Below are 20,680 nucleotides of genomic sequence, written 5' to 3' on the forward strand. Positions count from 1 at the left end.
TAACCACAATGTTCAATTCAACAGAAAGTGTTTTTCAGGTTTATGACATGAAGGAGAAAACATTATATATTAACGAAGAACAAAAGTCAAAATAGTAAGTACTCTCATGAAATATTTCAGTCCACTGGGACTCATGGATCATCTTTGCTTTCAGGGTGAAGGGAATGAGTGAGAAAAAATATGCCTTGGCTTATAGATTATTACATTAGCCTATATATTTAACATATGCTTATCATTCGGTGAGAGTGTAACATTTGTTAACTGCATGATTAATGTCGTGATTTTATGGAAGCCTGTTTCCCCCACTAAATTAAAAAAATAAGAGTAATTGCAACTTTTTATCTCAGAACAGTGAGTTAGAAAGTCACAATTCTGAGATATAAACTTGCAATTGTGAGAAAAAAAGTCTTAATTACTCTTTTTTTTTTTTTATTTAGTGGCTTCCCATATGATTTTTAGAAGACAAAATAAATAAGAAAAATAATAATGGCCATAAATGTAGTACATACATTGTTAATACACACAGAATAAACTAAATATCAATATTTGATATGAGAAATGTGAAACTATTTAACTAAATATCTTTAGCTTTTAGGTTTTCTCAAAGTTCTGATCAAATGTTTTTCCAGTTAATTTTATTTTTTTATTAATGCTTGAATAATAAACATAGAACATTGCCAAGGGAGTGCATGTAGAAACATAAACACATAATACATACAATAAAAAAAACAATACATAAATAAATGCATTTAAAAAAAAAACAAATCATAAGTTGCTGGAACACAGATGTTTTAATACGATAATAACATACAAACAACTACCAGGAAAGCTTTAAATACAAACATTTTCTTTCAATATTTCTTCATAGTATTTAAGGAATCTTAAGGTTTTCTTATTCTTTATGTAATAAAGAGATTTAAGAAGGGATTTTAATTCAATTTCAAAGTGGGTGAAGGATGGAATACATATAATGTTTGCACATTTTTGCTTATGAATGAAGAAATTTCCATATATATATATATATATATATATATATATATATATATATATATATATATATATATATATATATATATATATATATATATATAATTAACAACATGCTCCAGGGGTCTATTTTTAATACTGTTAAAATAAAAAATAATGTCTTTTAAATTGAAAGAGTGTATAAGATTGGCAGGATTAGAAATAGGACAACCAAAAAAAAAAAAGTCAAATGTCTCCTCTGCTTGTTTGTTTTTCCAGTAATGTCCATAGAAAATCCAGTCAAAGTCATCTCTAGTCTTTAATAATGTTCTCAAAGCATTAGCACTCAGACAGATTGGCATTTGAACCTGTGGAGAAAGTGAGAAACAGGAGATCTAGAGCATCTTCTAAAACCACCAAATCTTGCCTCAATCCTGATTTTAAGAGTGGTCATGCAATCTCACTGGAGGTGAAGAAGAGGAGAGAGAGATGAGCAACATCTCTATTTATTCCACATATGACTGTCATTACACAGAAAAGCATCTTCAAGTGTTTCAGAAAAGTTTATTAGTTGAAAAGGTTAGTTAATCTAAAAGTGATATTTCTGTCATTAATTACTCATCCACATGTCGTTCCAAATCCGTAAGACATTCGTTTATAAATCTAAAATCTTTTTAAATGTATACTATTTAACTTTTGGCGCTTTAACGGTTAATAAACAAACTGGGTGCGTCTAGCGGAAGAACATTATAGCCGGATCTACCGGATCTACTTCTCTGTGTTTATGTCTGAGTCACGCAATCAAATATCAAATAAAGTGATAGCGAGTTCCATTGTCGCCATTTTATGCGGGTAAAATATCAATACGATACGACAGACACCAAAGTGTTTAATAGAAACGTTTATCAGAGTTTAATCAGGAATGTCCGTGAGTCTTTCTGATGTTAAAGCTGGAGGATTGGAGAAGCTGTATCTTGTAAAAGTTTGATCGAGGTGAGTGTTCATGTGTGTGACTTCCTCATATTAATATGAATCTCTGGAGGACATTTGGAGTGATTGTTTGTTTGATATGAAATCTTTAATGAAGGGTTTCTTTTAGGTTTGGTGATGTCTGATTCTTTAGAGGTTTAACAGCAGATGTGAAAAAATGAGTGACTGAGATTGAGTTCACACAGTTACATGATTCTTGTTCACACTTGTTTAATTCATTTAATTATGTTTTTTGAATGTTTTTTTCTTCTTCTTCTTTTCATTCAGAGTCAGTGGATGAGCTAAACTCATCAGATTCTCCTGTAACTTCATCATGGGTAATTCACAAGGATCCACAGATGGAGCTCCAGGGAGCAGGTATTTTCAATAAACACTGATAAATATTGTGTTACATCACAGAAAAAATATCAAAGATGAAAAAAATACCTGTTTTTGTTTTAAGACTAACATAAAATGTTGTAATGACCCGACTGTCAGCGCTAGCAGCCAGGTGTATTAATTATGTATTTGTAAGTTTGGAGTTGATTAATGCATTATTCAAGCAGTATGGTTGAGTTTGTGCTTAAGCAAAGTTATGTGTGTTTATGTTCAACTTAGTTGTGTGGGTTTAGTTAATTTACTGCCTTATGTAAAAAAGTGTGGCTCTCACCATCAGGGAGAAAGATGTATAGGGGAGTGATATGGCCCTGCCTGTGTAGTTTTTATTCTGATAGAAGAATCTAAGGAGAGACGATACTGCCTCCTGCTGGTCTGTTCTGACTGTGCTCTTAATATCAGAGACACTCGTGGTCATGAGAGTGCTCATATTATCTGCTAGCAATCAGTTTAGTCCAAGTTAGCTCCGGTTAGCCCCACATTCCTCAGTATAACTGCCAGTTATTACAATATTAAATACAACAATCATTTTGATTTTCAAATGTGATTTTTGATAAAAGATGAATGTTTCTTTATTTTGATCATCATGATACATAATGATGTTTTATTAATGAAGCACATTCAGTTCATCAACTCATATTACCATAAGAGATCTATATAAAGCAGGCTTCCCCCTTAACCTACCCATCACAGAAAACTTCCCATACTTTTACACTTTCAAAAAAATTACAAGTATGATTTATAAATCTCCTTTTGGTCCCAACAACATAGGGTTTAACTGAACCACACCCATGCACACTCACGCACACATAAACAAACACACACACACAAAGACATACGGGTATGCACACACACACACAAAAACAAGTTTGTAAGAACAGCAATCTTTGCACTTGACATCCAGTTTAGGTTAGAGTAGACTTTAATACAGGTATAGTTTGTAGCAGGTAAATGTGGGAATATTATAATCAAGGTTTGAGACACAAAACACCACTTCACCAACGCTCCCTGGTCTTTCCTAAAGCGGGACATATGGTGGGATTTTCATTGGGTCATTCAGCTTTGTTGTGCAGTGTACTGGGGGAAATGAGGGGGTATTATAATATGTATAATATATTCTCCTAAGTTTATAATATGCCATTTAAAATACATACGAGTGAGGGGTTCGAATGCCGGTCGCCATGTTGCCCCTCCATCTTGAAAGTACAGTAGCCAAAGAGGGACATACCCGTAAATTCAAGCTTCGCCTTTCGCGTTTTAACACTCGATGGCACCGTGTCGAATGTGAAGAGGGGGATTGCTTTATGAAAACCTGAAAGCCTTTTTGAAAGTCTGTTGCTGATGGAGGATCACTCTTATTCTCGAGGATATTTATCAGAGTCGCAGAGGAAGCGAATAAGAGAACTACGACGGCCACGCAACAGGCAAATCAACAAGACAGGAGGGAATATTGGAGTGGGATCTGTCACATCAACTGATATAAACAGGGTGTCCGTGTGCTTTTAAAAAGTATTAAAAAATGATAAATCAAAATTGTCAAATTTAAGGCCATTAAAAGTGTTTATTGTCATCTCAGAGGTATTATTTTTTTTCCAAATTGGGTATTATTTTTTCCGACTATCAGGTGTCCTATTCTGATTGAAATTCTATCTGCGTTCGCGTTAGTTCGTTTAAATATGGGCTTTAGCATATCTGGGCACATAATCAAAGATCTTTCGTCTCAACGTGTGTTTGATGCTGACGGCATATTCAGTGGTCGTCCGGCATCATCTCAGAACACTGCGCGCTCAACAGAAGGGGCTGGCTTACGTTTTATTTTAGACTTGCTTCAAGTCATATCTTCAACGACTGTCCTCATAAGAGCAATCTTAAATGATTTATATAAAGTCTAAAATGAACAAAAGGAGTTGTGAGAGAATGAGGCGCGATCCATCGACAGTAAACAGTGAGATCCGCGTGTGTGTCTGCTCTTAAAGGGACAGCAGCCAATAAAGCTTCCTGTCAGTAAAGTTAAAGAACAAAGGGAACAGAGAAAATGACTCGCTGCTCTGGACTAAATCACTTTTGTAGCTTTAATAAGGATTAACTATTTAATTTATAGTTTATGCAGTGCAGACTGCAGATAACTTTGATAACTTTATTAAATATCTGTATATTTTCTAACTGTTAAGACAGAAAGGGCAGGAGTAAACATGACATTTATTATGAGTTTATGTTTGCATTGTTTTAAGTTTACTTTATATTTTTGAAGCCTAAAAAAGAAAAAATCAGTAGCTGTATTAATATCAGTAATACCGTCCTTCATTCATAAAAAGATGCCATTTAAAATATACTGTCTTTATGTTGTTTCTACATTAATTTGATTAACTGTGAAATTATTATATTAAAAAATATATTAAAAACATACAAAAAACATTTCTTTTTTATTGCGATTAATTGCAATTAATCACAGAAAAAATGTGTGATTGACAGCACTATTTTTTAGTATTTTGTTAAATTCAACAACTTATCACAGTTATAGAAATGTAATATTTGGCTCAGGTTTTGTTGTTGGTTAAAAACATTAAATAATTTAATTGCTGAATTACCAATTATTAATGTAAATCAGATGTGTGTGCAGTAACGCTTCTCCTTCACCATCCTTTGTGAATGTTGAGATCTATTTTACTGTGTCTGAATGATAACTTATAACAGATTTCCTCCTGCTGTCGATTCTAAATCTGTTATTTTTTGTATGTTATATATGTCAAAATCTGTGTAAATAATAGAAAGGTCGCTGATTAACACTTGCAATTCAGTGTCGTGATGGTTTAAAAAAATATTCTGAAGGTAGTAAAAAAGGGATTAAAAAGTAGTAAATTTAACTTAAGGATTGCTGTATATACCCTGTATAAAATGATATAGCCTACAATGTAAACTTTGCCTTACGCTAGTGATGTCGTACAATATACAGAATAACGATAGCACTGATAAAAGTTACTTTACTGAGATTAGCTTGCATTCATCTGGGAACCTGATAGCTAATGTTAGCAATGAAATGGTAAAAAAAATAACAAAAACGTAAAACTATTATTCATTTTACATAGATGTCATTACCGACATGTTAGCTGACAAATTAAATAACTGAAGGAACACTCATGGACGAGGTCGAACTGGAAGCCATGTTAATCTTGGACTAAATCGGCCACCGTTAGCCTGACGTGGTCATACTCAGCTCTAGCCAGAATATGAGTCTGATGCTCCATTGGGCTGTGATTATGGGGCGTGTTTCAACCCAACCAGGAAAGACCTCAATTGGATAAACCTACAACCAATCAGAGCAACGAAGCGACGCATTGTCAAATGTCAAGAGCTCAACTGCACTGTGTTGCCAAGTCAGCGTTTTTTTTCCGCGGGTTGTTTTCTATGTCCACGGGTTGAAGCAACTATTATGTGATATATAGATCCAGGAGTGCGAATTTTAGCAGGCAATCTTGCCAAAATAGCACACATTTTACCCCCCATAACACCATTTTTTTCCGGAGATTTTTTACATTACGTGGATGGCAGGGTGTGTGTGTGTGTGTGTGGCTTACTTGGGGAACACATGGCCCCAGGATGCACTATGGGAAGAAGGCGATCGAGCCGGCGGAGGCAGTGTGATGCTTTGGCCAATGTTCTGCTGGGAAACCTTGGGTCCTCCATCCATGTGGATGTTACTTAGACACGCTCCACCTACCTAAGCATTGCTGAGACCATGTTCAGCCTTTGATGGAAACGGTATTCTGGTGGCTGTGGCTCTTCCAGCAGGATAATGCTCCTGACACAAAGCACAAATGCTTCAGGAATGGTTTGAGGAGCACAACAACCAGTTTGAGGCGTCGACTCGACCTCCAAATTCCCCAGATCTCAATCCAGAGCATCTGTGGGATGAGCTGAACAAACAAGTCCGATACATGGAGGCCCCCCCTCGGATCTGCTGTTAACATCTTGGTGCCAGATACCACAACACACCTTCAGGGGTCTAGAGGAGTCCATGCATCGGCGGGTCAGCAAAAGGGGTACCAACACAATATTAGGATCCAATACTTCACTTCTCATACTCGTACTCAAAAAAATGCTCCAATACTTACAACGATATCAAGCAGCGTGTGTACAGACAAAGAAACACAGACAACAGAAAGTATAATGGGGATAACAAAAGAAGGCAGTCTATGAAGTAAATATATAATTAATGGAATATTAAAAGAAATATAGTAAGGCCTATATTTTCTCATAAGAGAAAACGTGCTGTGGGTTGAGCGTGCAGTGGCAGAGTTGCGCAAGCTTGTCGAGCGCATCTCTTTTTCACAGTCATCAGTGAAAAGTTTGTAGTCAAGTCAGATTTCAATGGCAAAGAAAGTAAAGCAAGGCATGTATTAACATTTAACTGACCAGAGAGAGAGATAAACTTTGTTGCTAATCGTTCACTGAGCAAGCCTGTCCCTTGAATTTAAACTACATCATAAGTAAACCATGAACACATGATTTATGTTTAACGAGTGGTTCCCTACATTATTACAGGACGTTTGCAAGTCAAGAAGTTTCACGAATGCAAATATCCGAAGCTGAATTGCATTATGCCTGATTCCGTCTTGCGCTTGTACACAAATGTATGTAAAAATACCCTTCTTGGCAAGTATCTTAATAAACATAGTCAGTTATATCTCAAGTGAACATAGACAGTGTTAATTTTGGAACTCATGCATTCGGTCTTAAAGGGACAGCAGTCTAATAAACCTGCTACTGTGTTTTAATGTTATTCAAAGAAATCACTCACTGTTCTTGACTAAATACCTTTTGTAACTTTATAAATATCTATAAAGATCCATCTATTTTTAATGTACACAGTAATGAATATGCAGTGTTATTTTACATTTGATTACTTTGTTCAAAATTCTGTAGGCTACCTGAAAACTGCTGTTAGACTGTTCTTTTGTATTTATTTGTTCTTATTTTTTACTGACTGTCTTTAATGTTTTACATTTACATTAATTAGGCTAGTAATTTCGCCAAATTGTGAAATTTTACTAGTATCTATATATTTGAACCAGTGACCCAATCCTTAGCACAAAGCCCTGCTGGAGCAGCTCTAAATATGTGCTCTTCTATTATAGATAAAATATTATTGCACAATATGAACAGTAAATGTAACTAAATCTCATACATGAAAATTACTGAAGTAAATATGTATTTGCTGAACAAATTGAGCAGACTAATATGATTTCATTTCTTTTAGTTTCTCAATACCCATTGCATAAAAAACTTACAAATGCAGTGAAAATACAGGTATCTGCAATTACCAAAAATGAAAGTATCGGTAGGTATATCCCAAGTTTTCGATCTCTTCATGGCCACAATCTGACACAGGGTTTATTATGCATATTTCACAAGTATAGTGTGATCAGTTGAGTCGCAGAGTGGCGAACGGACCATATAGCACAGAATCACAGAGTCCAGCTGTATGTCTATAAAGGGTAACTGCTCTATGGAGGTGCCAATTATGTTTAACATTATTAGACACACAGCCTGATCTTCGGTATATAATTTCTCTCAAAGTTATTCTTATAGTATTAGATTTTTATGAAATTGTTATTAATATACCGCAGTGTAATGAGTTTAGATCCTGTAAGTTTCAATATATTAATGATGATCATTGTGCTCTTGTGTAAAGCTCTTCAGGTGCTGGTCCTATAATTAAAATATTATTAAAAAGGTGATTTATTTTACTAATTCCATTGAAAAATTTTAACTGTTATATTAATTCATTACACACAGACTTATATATCAATTTTTTCTTTCTTTTAATTGATTATAACTGACTATAGTAACTAAGGAGAATCCCAAATTCAGTACCTCAGAAGATTAGAATATTGTGAAAAGGTTCAGTATTGAAGACACCTGGTTCCACACTCTAATCAGCTAATGAACTCAAAACACCTGCAAAGGCCATTAAAGGGTCTCTCAGTTCTGTAGGCTACACAATCATGGGAAAGACTGCTGACTTGACAGTTTTCCAAAAGATGATTAGTGACACCTTGCAAAAGGAGAGCAAGACACAAAAGGTCATTGCAAAAGAGCCTGGCAGAGCTCTGTGTCCAAGCATGTTGTTAAAGAGGCGAAGGTAAGGAAAAGATGTGACAGAAAAAAGTGCACAAGCAATAGAGATAACCACACCCTGGAGAGGATTGTGAAACAAAACCCATTCAAAAATGTGGGGGAGATTCACAAAGAGTGGATTGCAGCTGGAGTTAGTGCTTCAAGAACCACAACGCACAGACATATGCAAGACATGGGTTTCAGCGGTCGCATTCCTTGTGTCAAGCCTGGGCTAAAGACAAAAAGGACTGGACTGCTGCTGAGTGGTCCAAAGTTAACACAGTCATATACCAGGAGGTTTTAGAGCATTTCATGCTTCCTGCTGCTGACCAACTTTATGGAGATGCAGATTTCATTTTCTAACAGGACTTAGCACCTGCACAGTGCCAAAGCAACCAGTACCTGGTTTAAGGACCATGGTATCCCTGTTCTTAATTGGCCAGCAAACTTGCCTGACCTTAACCCCATAGAAAATCTATGGGGTATTGTGAAGAGGAAGATACGAAATGCCAGCCCCAATAATGCAGAAGAGCTGAAGGCCACTATCAGAGCAACCTGGGCTCTCATAACACCTGAGCAGTGCCACAGACTGATTGACTCCATGCCATGCCTGATTGCTACAGTAATTCAGGAAAAAGGAGCTTCAACTTAGCATTGAGTGCTGTACTTTTTGATAATTTTCGGGTGGCCAAGATTTCTAAAGTCTTCAGTAATATTCTAATATTCTGAGATACTGAATTTGGTATTTTCCTTAGTTGTCAATTATAATCATCAAAATTAAAATAAATAAACATTTGAAATGTATCAGTCTGTGTGTAATAAATGAATATAATATACAAGTTTCCCTTTTTGAATGGAATTAGTGAAATAAACCAACTTTTTGATTATATTCAAATTAAATGACCAGCACCTGTATGTATTGTTAATACATTCACACACTGTAAAAGCTGTTGGTATGTTAGCTTTGAGGTAAATCCGGTACAATACATGAAATGGAAACAGTTATGTTAAAAATTGTATATGGTCCTTTTTATAAATAAAGTAAGTTACTCAGTCAATGACACAATTACATAAATCTTAGTGTGTCTGATTCTTTACCCTCTTCATTCTAATTTAAGGGCAAGTCTTCGATCCAGATCAGTTAAAAACAAAACTGTGTTCACGCCTGAGATTCAACCTCAAGACTTTAATGAAAGCATGCATCCTGATTTCAGGTGAAATGTGTTTTTTGTTGTTTTAATTATTGTATTGTGTACCATACAGCAAACTTTTTTTTGTTTTTTATTTTATGGCTGTTTATTTGACATTTATCTTGTGTAATAATGTGGTATTTTAATCTTACAGCCATGACTCTAAACCTGCTGAAGCCTACAACACATTGAGATCAAATCTGAGGAAGAAGTTTGAGTGTTTGTGTGAGGGAATATCAAAGCAGGGAAACCCAACACTCCTGAATGAGATCTACACAGAGCTCTACATCACAGAGAGTGAAAGTGGAGAGATCAATAATGAGCATGAGGTGAGACGGATTGAGACACAGTCCAGGAGAGCAGAAACAGAGGACACACCGATCAAATGCAGTGACATCTTTAGACCTTTACCTGGACAAGACAAACCCATCAGAACTGTGCTGACAAAGGGAGTCGCTGGCATTGGAAAAACAGTCTCTGTGCAGAAGTTCATCCTGGACTGGGCTGAAGGGAAACAGAATCAGGATATCCAGCTCATATTTCCACTTCCTTTCAGAGAGCTCAACTTGATGAAGGACAAAACTCTCAGTCTTTCAGATCTTCTTCATTTATTTTTCCCTGAAACCAAAGAAATGGAAATGTCCAGTGATAAGTATAAAGTGTTGTTCATCTTTGATGGTCTGGATGAGTGTCGTCTGTCTCTGGATTTTCAGAGCGAGGTGAGGTTGTGTGATGTGTCTCAGTCAGCCTCAGTGGACAAGCTGTTGACGAACCTCATTGCGGGGAATCTGCTTCCCTCAGCTCTCATCTGGATCACCTCCAGACCCGCAGCAGCTGATCTCGTCCCCTCTGAGTGTGTCCATCGAGTGACAGAGATACGAGGCTTCAGTGACCCACAGAAGGAGGAATACTTCAGGAAGAGAATCAGTGATCAGAGTCTGGCCAACAGGATCATCTCACACCTGAAGTCATCAAGGAGCCTCTTTATTATGTGTCACATCCCAGTTTTTTCAGCCGCTGTTCTGGAGAAGTTGTTGAGTGAAGCAGAAAGTGGAGAGATTCCCAAGACTCTCACTCAAATGTACACACACTTCCTGATCCTTCAGACCAACATCAAACATGAGAAGGACTATGAGAATAAAGTGAAAGATGAAGACATGATTGTCAAACTGGGGAAACTGGCGTATCAGCAGCTTGTGAAAGGAAACCTGATCTTCTATGAGGAAGACCTGAGAGAGTGTGGCATTGATGTGACAGAAGCATCAGTGTACTCAGGATTGTGCACTCAGATCTTCAGAGAGGAGTTGGGCTTGTATCAGGGGAAAGTCTTCTGCTTTGTTCATCTGAGCATTCAGGAACATCTAGCGGCTCTATATGTGCATCTCTCCTTTATAAACAAGAACATCAATGTGTTTGACCAGATTACCAAACCAACTAATGGAGACACAGCTTCACTATCTGATCTCCATCAGAGAGCTGTGGATGAGGCTTTAGACAGTAAAAATGGCCATCTGGACCTTTTCCTTCGTTTCCTCCTGGGTCTGTCAGTGGAGTCTAATCAGAGTCTCTTACAAGAACTAAAGACACAGACAGGAAACAGCTCTCACAACATTGAGGAAACAGTCGACTATATTAAAGAAAAGATCAGTGAGAATCCCTCTCCAGATAAATACATCAATCTGTTTCACTGTCTGAATGAACTGGGTGATCTATCACTAGTGAACGAAGCTCAACCTCATATGAGACGTGGAGGATTACGTAATGTGAAACTCTCCTCAACTCAGTGGTCAGCTTTAGTTTTTGTGATGCTGACCTCAGAGCAGACGATGCAGCAGCTTAAGGCGAAAAACTTATTTGGAGCTGAAAATGACCAGTAAGTAACACTGAGTTCAATCCTTACAGTCTAAAACATTATGAACAAAGAGAAACACAGAGATCAGAGGTGTTTATTGTTCTGATTTACTCCTGAAATAGTGATGATTGACATAGTGATAACCATAGCAGCAGACGGGGGGTAGGAGTAATATTTTAGGGTATTAAGTGAGGGATTACATGTATTATTTACTTATGTTAATTATTGCTATTTATTTATTTATTTTTCTCAAATAGTGATGCAGAAAACACAGGAGACGAGGTTCTTCAGAAACTGCTGCCTGTAGTTACAGCAACTAGAACAGCTCTGTAAGTAACACAGAACAATCTTACTTACTCATATTTTTTAATGAAACCATTAATTGATCATGTTTAAGTAAGAATTAAGTATCACACTTTAGCTTTTAAACCCTTTACCTCTCTTATCTGATTTGTGATCTACAAAACAGTTTTTAGGACATGTGTGAGAAATTCACTTTCAAATGTATACATTTATAATGTATGTATATAAACATTTGTATTTTAACTTTAATATATTCATTTTAATTTAATATAAATGTTAATACATTAGTGGAACCAAATCAGATTGTTTCAGAGAATTTTATAATTGAAGTTATTCATAAAGTAATAAAATGGAATTAAAACACATCTGGTTGTAGTACACGATTTACATGACTGTGTTAACTTTAAACACACTCAATCTCAGCACAGTCAGGACTTTGACACATGAAGATCAAGATGATTATTGTTGTTTGCGTGATCATCATATTATTTCATGTGATATAAATAAATCGTTATATCAGTTTTTTTATAGAAAAAATTTATATAAGATTTCCCTCTCATACAATCACACACACGCACACAAATAGTTTTTTAAGTTTTTAATGAAATAATGAAGTCTCTGTTGATCTGCTCTGTGTGTCTGATCATAGCGAGTAAAGAGTGTGTCTTTGTCCTCTACAGGTTGAGTAAGTGTGGTGTCACACATGAAGGTTGTGCTGATTTGGCTTCAGTACTAAGCTCAAACTCCTCAAACCTGAGAAAACTGGATCTGTCATATAATAATCTAGGAGACTCAGGAGTGAAGTTGCTCTCTGCTGGACTAGAGAATCCTCATTGTAAACTGGAGGAATTGGGGTAAGATCATTTTTACCATAAAGTCTTTAAGTATAGTGCATATTCAATATATCATTTGGCGTAAGTTTGCTTTAGTAATAAAGCATTCTATGTGCAGTAAAGCAGATGAGTCAAGCATTTTGCTAAACCTGTTATAAAGAAAACACTTAATGTGGCTTTATTAGTGATATAATAAAAGAACCAAAACATCATCCTAATAAAGCTATTATATGTACTTAATAGCAGATGAGCCCAAATGAAAGAAAGAAAATTTGTTCAGTGTGCAAGGTTGCTGTCAGGATATACTGTATAAGTGCACTTGTATCTGAATACATGTTAATTTAAATATTTGTTCATTTAAATCTAAATAACAAAACTCTCAAATAAAGTTATGTTAAATAGTTGTGGGAGCATTGTAAATTGACTTTAGACTGATAAAATTAAATTATAGAAATCACATTTTGAATTGCTTCTGTTTTGGAATAAATAAAGCAGTATTTTATATCCTAAAACGGTAACAGTTAACTCTTGAAATAGAACAATTAAATAGCCCAGCATTTTAAAAAAATAGTGGCCAACGAACCAATTTGTTTTTTAATTCCTGGTTTAAGAATAACAGTCTACATTTATTGCTAGATGTATAGGTTTAAAAAAATAGCACTAGAAATGCTTAATGTTCTATTCTGGTGATCATGGCAAAAAGCAAACTTAAAAAAGAAAAAGATTTCCTTAACTTCATTTTTTTTATTCAAGTTATGTTAACAAGATCCGGCACAGTTGAGTTCGGCAGAATGTCCCATTGTGAATCACTAACCGTTAAGTGTGTTGTGTAGTGGACTGACTCAGTAATTCGGTTTGTGCTCCTCTCTGACTGTCAAAGACTCAAATCTGCTCCAGTTGATTGTAACTTTAAGTCTTTAAGTTCAGTCTTAGAATTTTTCATCTAGTAGTTAATGTGTCACCAGCTTTATGCATGAGGACATGTCAAGCAATTTTCATGTTAAGCATTTTAGAAAGTGTGATGGCTGACAGGACGATGGCAGAAGCAAAAGTGCAAAAGTTTATGGTGGTACCCATAAAGTGGTAATAGGGAGTATGCCACAGCTGTGTTTGATATGGCTGTCAAAATGGCTGAAAAGCTAAATTTGAAAAAATGTCTTAAATATTCTCAAAATTCTAATTATATTTGAATTCTACTTAGAGGGAAAAGTGCTATATTGTCTCCATGCCCACAAGAGGGCACAAGCGAGCACAACAAACAAATGTAAACCAAATCAAGCATTCACTTTTTAACCTGTTAAGCTGATTTCTAAATTTTGAAAAAATCCTAAGAAATGTATACTCAGACTAAAACAAATACAGTTTGTGAATCCTTTGCACTAAAAGCATAATTATGGTCTCATTTGAAAGCAGACACCTGGCAGTTTACTGTAAAGTCAAAATGATAATATTTTTTATAATAAAAAAAAGCTATAATAAGCTTCAAAGTTTTGTAAAGTTATTAGAAATTTATTTGTATGAAATATCTTTATGAAAATAAAATTGAAGTGGGCCTTGGAGAAATCTAGAAATGCACTACAGCTAAAGCCACAAGTCTGACCATGTTATATTTCAGATCTGAAGATGATCAGTCTAAAACTCTGAATTTTATTAAACGTTTTACAAGATCGTTTCATGTGATTTTATTTTGAGATATCTCTGAAATATCAACTGATGTTTATTGCCACATCTTCTCAGCTTTCATTCTCTATTTTGCCTCTATTGTTTAGAGGTGCAAACTGCCCCATTCAGTTTGTCTCCCCGGCACACATTCACACTTCTGCAGACTGGTTATGGCTCTAATTATTATTCTTTTGTCTGCATTATAATTACTAACGATTCTCTATTCAAACTGTTCTATTCAAACCTCATTTCTAAATCAAACCTCTCACTTTACCCTCACTGAGACTCTATTGAATGCATTTCGTCCAAATAAGCATTTCAGTAGTTTTACATTTAGAAAATGTTCATAAAAATAAAGTATTTACTCAGTGGCAGGTGCATCTAGGGCAAGCTAGCATGTTAGCTTAGCACACCAGCAAAACAACAATTTATACGATTAAAATCATGTTTTATTCAAAACTTGCTTCATATCACTTTATATTTTATAAGTCAAGTGTTTTATATAACAATATGTGATCTCATGTAGCTTCGGGTCAAAAAATCTGACAGAAAATATACAATGCTAAAAGCTATGTGGAATAGCATTGCATTATAAATATCATCTATTATGAAACCACCCAACATGGCATAAAGAACACAGACCAACCATATATTGCCGCGATTGTGTGTTTATTGTCTTAAAACGTGTCTATCTGCATAAAATAGCCATCTGACGATCGCTAGAAAGCAGCTTTGGTCATGTCAGATGCTTCCTGAATGTCACATGGTGTGTCTGTTCTTCATGTGTTCCATAAGGGGTGAATTTTCAGTAGTACAGCTTTCCAGCGCCCTCCGGCTGCCAGAATGAATTGAAAACACAGCATATCACAGTATACTGCGCTCATAATCACACATCCGCGGATTTTGGATAAAGATTGAATAAATAATACTTCTCTGTATAGAAATTTGACTCAAACATGTGAGAATCTATCAATATTTCTCCACATCTGCACACATTTGAAGTAAAAGCCCTGAGGGAAGTTGTTTTGTCGAGTGTCTTCATGACGACCAGAGAAGAGTTTTTTATGAATGGGAGCAAATGACGCGCATATTACAATCAAAAGGTAGCGACGCCCAAGATCATATTCATAACTCCTGGCACATATTAACACATTACGGTCATTATAAGACTTTGAGAATAAAACAGAGGTAACAAAATTAAACTTTAGTCTTAGATCTTTTTAATGATGTATAGTTTGTCAAGGTAATTACTTACATCTGATAGTAATTTTGAGCTAATTTAAGCAAAGAGAGTTTCAGCACGTCCTCGTCCTCGTGACGGTTATCAGGTTAAAGTGCATTAACATTTTTTTTTATTAAATAAAATAGAATTTCATTAATGAGCATGTAAGAACAAAATAGGTAACAAAAGTGCATAACTGCAAGTGCATTAGTAACCTGAGAATACATGCTTCTCAACAGACAGCGTAATGTAAACACAAAATAGCAAACTGACATTCAGAAACAATACATTTCCACTCACTAAACATCTACATATTGTTCGTCAAAAACATCAAACAGTCAACCTGACCTGCAGCGAGTGCTGGGCGTTTTTTGCTGATTTATGGTCAAGTATATCTTTGCCCAGCTGCGCAATATGTGCATTCATATAAAACGTTACTGCATGATTGTTGCCAACAACTGAGAGGATTTTCCTCTGCATGTATCGTATCTTCTTTCATTTATATCCATCTCATGCTCCGATGCCCTGATTGCCGCTTTCTGCACTGCTCTGTGCCTGACTGTATATGCCATCAAACAGGTTGCCCATTTTCTCTCCAACTCCAAGTCCTTACTCTTTTTTAACCTCCTTTTTTCAACTTAACAACACAGCTGCACCGCACTGAGTTGTCTACATCGTCATCATGTCTCGTGCGCCTCCACCAAAAATTCGAATGCATGTTTTTTTTTTATTCAAATGTGTAGGTTGTTTTTTTTTGTAAATTCGACGAATATTCGAAATTCTGATTTTTATTTGACAGCCCTAGAGTTTGAGTAATCAGTTGTAGATAAATGTCACTGCTCCATGTGCCTAAAAAAAATTCACCTAGTCCATCAGAAGATGTCAGTCCAAGTTACAGTTCCATATGTATGCATTGTGCCTCTCAAACTTAAATACAAAAAGATTATAGCACACTTTTAGATCTTGAAAGGACCTTAAGTCTTGATTGCTAAATATATCACAACATATATTTGAACATAGTTATCTGTTCCTCAAAAGAAACGCAAGAAATGTGGCCAGATATGAGAGCCCTACAGCAACACACATCGTTGTGGATGAATAGCTGAGAATCCAAAGCACAAATGAACTCAAATAGAATTTAGTGTTTGCTACTTACTTTTTCATTTTCCGTCATCTTCATTAAAAGTAGAGACTAAATGTTACCACTGTGGATGCCCCTTTCTCTCCTTCTGCAGTCTTTGATCTTGAAATTAGCTGAATATAAATAAAATGCAGCTCAAATATGTTGATTTCGTTGATGTGAACTCAACACAGTGTTACATTTGTGATTGTGTTCAGGGGCAAAAAATATGATTTCAAAGAAACCTGAATTTATTCATCTTTAAATGTATTTTTGATCTCATTCATTGTTCTCTACAGGTTGTGGGATTGTAGTGTAACAGATGAAGGTTGTGCTGCTCTGGCTTCAGCTCTGAGATCAAACCCCTCACACCTGACACAACTAGATCTGTCTGGGAATGATATAGGAGATTCAGGAGTGAAGCTGCTCTCTGCTGTACTGGAGAATCCTCGCTGTAAAATGGAGAGACTGTGGTAAGATTATCTCTACCATAAAAAGTTGGAGTGAATAAGAATTCATATTTAAATAGTGCATACAATATATCCTTTAGCATAAGCCCAATCCAGCAGTTAAGTGACAAATTCCTGCTTAAGCCATCAGATCCTGCTGACGTTAGAAGGCAGGGATGAGTCTACCCAAAACAGAAAAATTTAAATCTTAATATATTATTAGTATGTAAAACTAACAGTTAAATAACCAAACAAACTACAATCCAGACAACAGACACAGGTTGCAGTGAAGTTTTTTAATCCGAAACTCTACAGGTGAATAGGCTTCTCTTTTTTATTACAAGATTTCACTGTGAAACTACTCCAGTTTATTACTGGTTTAAACATAAGAAAAAAATGTATTACAAGTTTTGTTTCAATGTATGTTTTAATATGCAAATGAGGCCTTATATAATTAATTATATACACTCATTTGCATATATTTTCAAAAACCAAATCAGGAAATTGGAAAGGACCAGGTTTAAAAAAAATATTTCTATTTGCTGACATATTAGATGAGAGGGCTTTTAATGAGGGGATTCTGGATATCTTATTTTGTGCTTTAGTAAATTAGAGAATACTGACAAAAGCCTTAAAAAATCTATTTTCGCCATGTTTTTGGATTAAAAGGACCTATAACTCAGGATAGGAATGATATTTCAACAAATCCCTCTGTAAAAGTCTTCAGAATATTAAGTATAAGACTGGAAAAGTTGGTGCTTGTAGGTGCTACTGAAGTGGGTACATCTGACTCTGAGTGTGAGAAGAAAACTATTTTGAGAAAACAGCCTTTAAAGTTTTATATATTATAATTGCATACATTTCTATGAACCCCCAACCTACAAACAAAATATATATATTCAGTTCATTAATATCAGTAGTTTATAATATTTAAAACATGGAAATTGATAAATTAATAAATCATTAATAGCAAAAACCTTATGCTGAAGAGAATTACCTTTAACAAACACACATATCAACAGTCACAAAAACTACAAAATACTACCCTGTTTTTTTTATGTCCATCTATAACTATTTTAATCGATTTCTGACAGATTTCGTCATCTAATCTGTTGTTTACTTTCTTTTTATTAGCTCTTGCTACTTGGTCTTTTCTGTGAACGTTTATGAGCTCATTTTGGCATTGTCTGCATTTTCTCTCAGGCAGAGAATACACAAGAAAGCGGCAGCGTGAATCATGTTGTGAGAAATTCCCATCGACCAATCAGATGTGGTTTTTGGCTGCAAACTTTCGCAGTTAGTTAGTTCTAGAAAGGAAATGTCCATATTTGATTTGGTAGCGCTGTGTATGAGACTGAGAGCTTTACATTGACACCAGGCTTGACATGTTTCTGTGAAGGGAGACGGCACGGGAGCTTGCGTTTGAATGCTAAGATTTGATGATTTCAGGTAGAAATCTAGGCGCAAGTTGACATAATATAAAGAATTAACCACTTTTATGTGTAATGTTGACATATTTTGCCATGAAAGCTTACATGTTAAGAGAGCAAACTGGCCCAAAATGTCAATTGACCACTGCATGAAAAAAACTATTTATTCACCTGCCTTTTCTTGCCTTAATTCACAAATGTTTGATGTAAATCAACTTACCTTGTAATGCTTGTGCAAACAGAGCCACCCTTGCTAAAGCATGAACATGGCCTCAAAATGTGTAGCGTTTAACACCCTAAAATGAGATTTTTTTTTTTATACTGTCCCCAAATCCTAACTGATGTATTTTAACAATGTGAACTAATGTATATGTATTTCATACTGACAGCATTATATTACTTATTATTTAAGTGGTCATGTTTAGCTTTGGAGATAGACTTAATGTGTGTCATTGTTCTCTACAGGTTGATTTATTGTGGTGTCACAGATGAAGGTTGTGCTGCTCTGGCTTCAGCTCTGAGATCAAACCCCTCATACCTAAGCAAGCTTAATCTGTCTGGGAATAAACTAGGAGACTCAGGATTGAGGCTGCTATCTGATCTGAGGGATGATCCACATTATAAACTGGAGAAGCTCTGGTAATTTTTAACAATTTTCATCATTATATTTTCATTTAAAGTTCTAATGACTGTTTTAACTAGAAATAAAAGGCAGTTGTTCCATGTTCAATAACTACAGTGACCAAGAGGGGACATGTTCGGTTCACTTAGTTTTGTCATAACTGGCTTCAAGATCCTATGTTGAGAGAATTATATATTTTTTTCTTCTTGTGCCCACAAGTTAAATGCATAAACAACCTCTGCCCATAGCAACCTGGAATTATCAGAAATAGATAGGCATATTTATTTTTAAATAAGAATGACAAAATAAGGGCGGAATTAAGAAAAGTTAATAAAATAACAATAAATTACAAACTTCATTCGAATGTTGTCTCGAGCACGTGACTCCAAATGAAAACAAACACTCATTTATCATTACATAAGCTACTGTAGTCTACAGAAATACAGTAAAAAAAATTAAAAACCTTATTGCAATGATTGGGCAATTACAGTATTTACAAAATATATACTTAAAAGTAACAATATACTAGGTACAAAAAGTAAATTAGATAAAGATATATGGAAAATAAGGGGGAAAATAAAGCAAATTCGCCCAAAGGATAGCCTAAATATAACCAATAAAGGTAATAATAGAAAGATATTAAATAAATAAAAAATAAACAACCAGTGAATGGATTTAAAAGAATACAAGGCACAAGGTGTATTATTTCAACATTTATTTATGAACTTCATCAAATGCTGCCAAGTCACCACTGCGCATAATACAATATAATACGCAATATATTCATATATTCTTATGAAAAGATTTGACGGATGTAATGTCTCATTCTGCATATGTGACTGTGTGTTTTATTTTAGGCCTGCTAGTTACAGATGACAGTGATGATCTGCTGATGATCTGATGGTGAATAAGGATCCACTACAGAGACTCACAGTCAACAGAGACTGAAGATACAGTGACTTCACTGTTATAAACTTCGTTTAGATTTCAACGATCCTCTGACAGACCTGATGAGGCGGCAGTGAAACACCTTTTATATCACAGCAGCAAATCAAAGTTTCTCATTTACAGAATAACAATTTTAGTAGTATAAACACACAGTATAAACTCAAAAAAGTTTTGTTAGAGAAAATATAGAGCCTGAATGTGTTTGTGTTGGACCAGCAGAGGGAGACAAAGACAAATGATAGATTCATTTATTATAATTATAGGGAAAAAATAAACAGATCAAGCTCACGTTTAGAAAAAAAAATATGGAAGCTTGAGTGTATAGTCATGTTTGCAATAATAGTTGTATTAGATTTGTATTAATGTATTAAAGGGGTGATAAGATGTGTTTTCATATTTTCCTATTTTAAGTGTGTTTTGTAGCTGTTTGTGCATGTATAAGATCTGCAAAGTTACAAAACTCAGTCTCCTTTAAAAATACAGTACACACTGCGATTTTGGACTTTCCCAGATGAAAAATTAACATTGTGAAGAAATTGTGGAGATTTCTGTGCTCATAGCTCCTAAACGTTGTACAGTAAGAGAGGTTCAAAGATGGTCG

General features: G+C 35.2%; 1 protein-coding gene across 1 annotated transcript; it reads left to right on the top strand.

Annotated features, from left to right (window-relative positions):
* The first annotated feature begins 1,733 nt into the window (after positions 1-1,733).
* LOC137084897 (NACHT, LRR and PYD domains-containing protein 3-like) lies at positions 1,734-20,463 on the top strand. Its single transcript, XM_067451449.1, has 9 exons — positions 1,734-1,959; positions 2,224-2,313; positions 9,567-9,662; positions 9,793-11,511; positions 11,748-11,819; positions 12,474-12,647; positions 16,930-17,103; positions 18,975-19,148; positions 19,989-20,463. The coding sequence occupies exons 2-9, from the start codon at positions 2,270-2,272 to the stop codon at positions 20,005-20,007; spliced, it is 2,472 nt and encodes an 823-aa protein (XP_067307550.1). The 5' UTR covers positions 1,734-1,959; positions 2,224-2,269; the 3' UTR covers positions 20,008-20,463.
* The last annotated feature ends 217 nt before the right edge of the window (positions 20,464-20,680 follow it).

Source organism: Pseudorasbora parva, chromosome 8 (genome assembly GCF_024679245.1).
Source record: "Pseudorasbora parva isolate DD20220531a chromosome 8, ASM2467924v1, whole genome shotgun sequence".
Classification (NCBI taxonomy): Eukaryota; Metazoa; Chordata; class Actinopteri; order Cypriniformes; family Gobionidae; genus Pseudorasbora; species Pseudorasbora parva.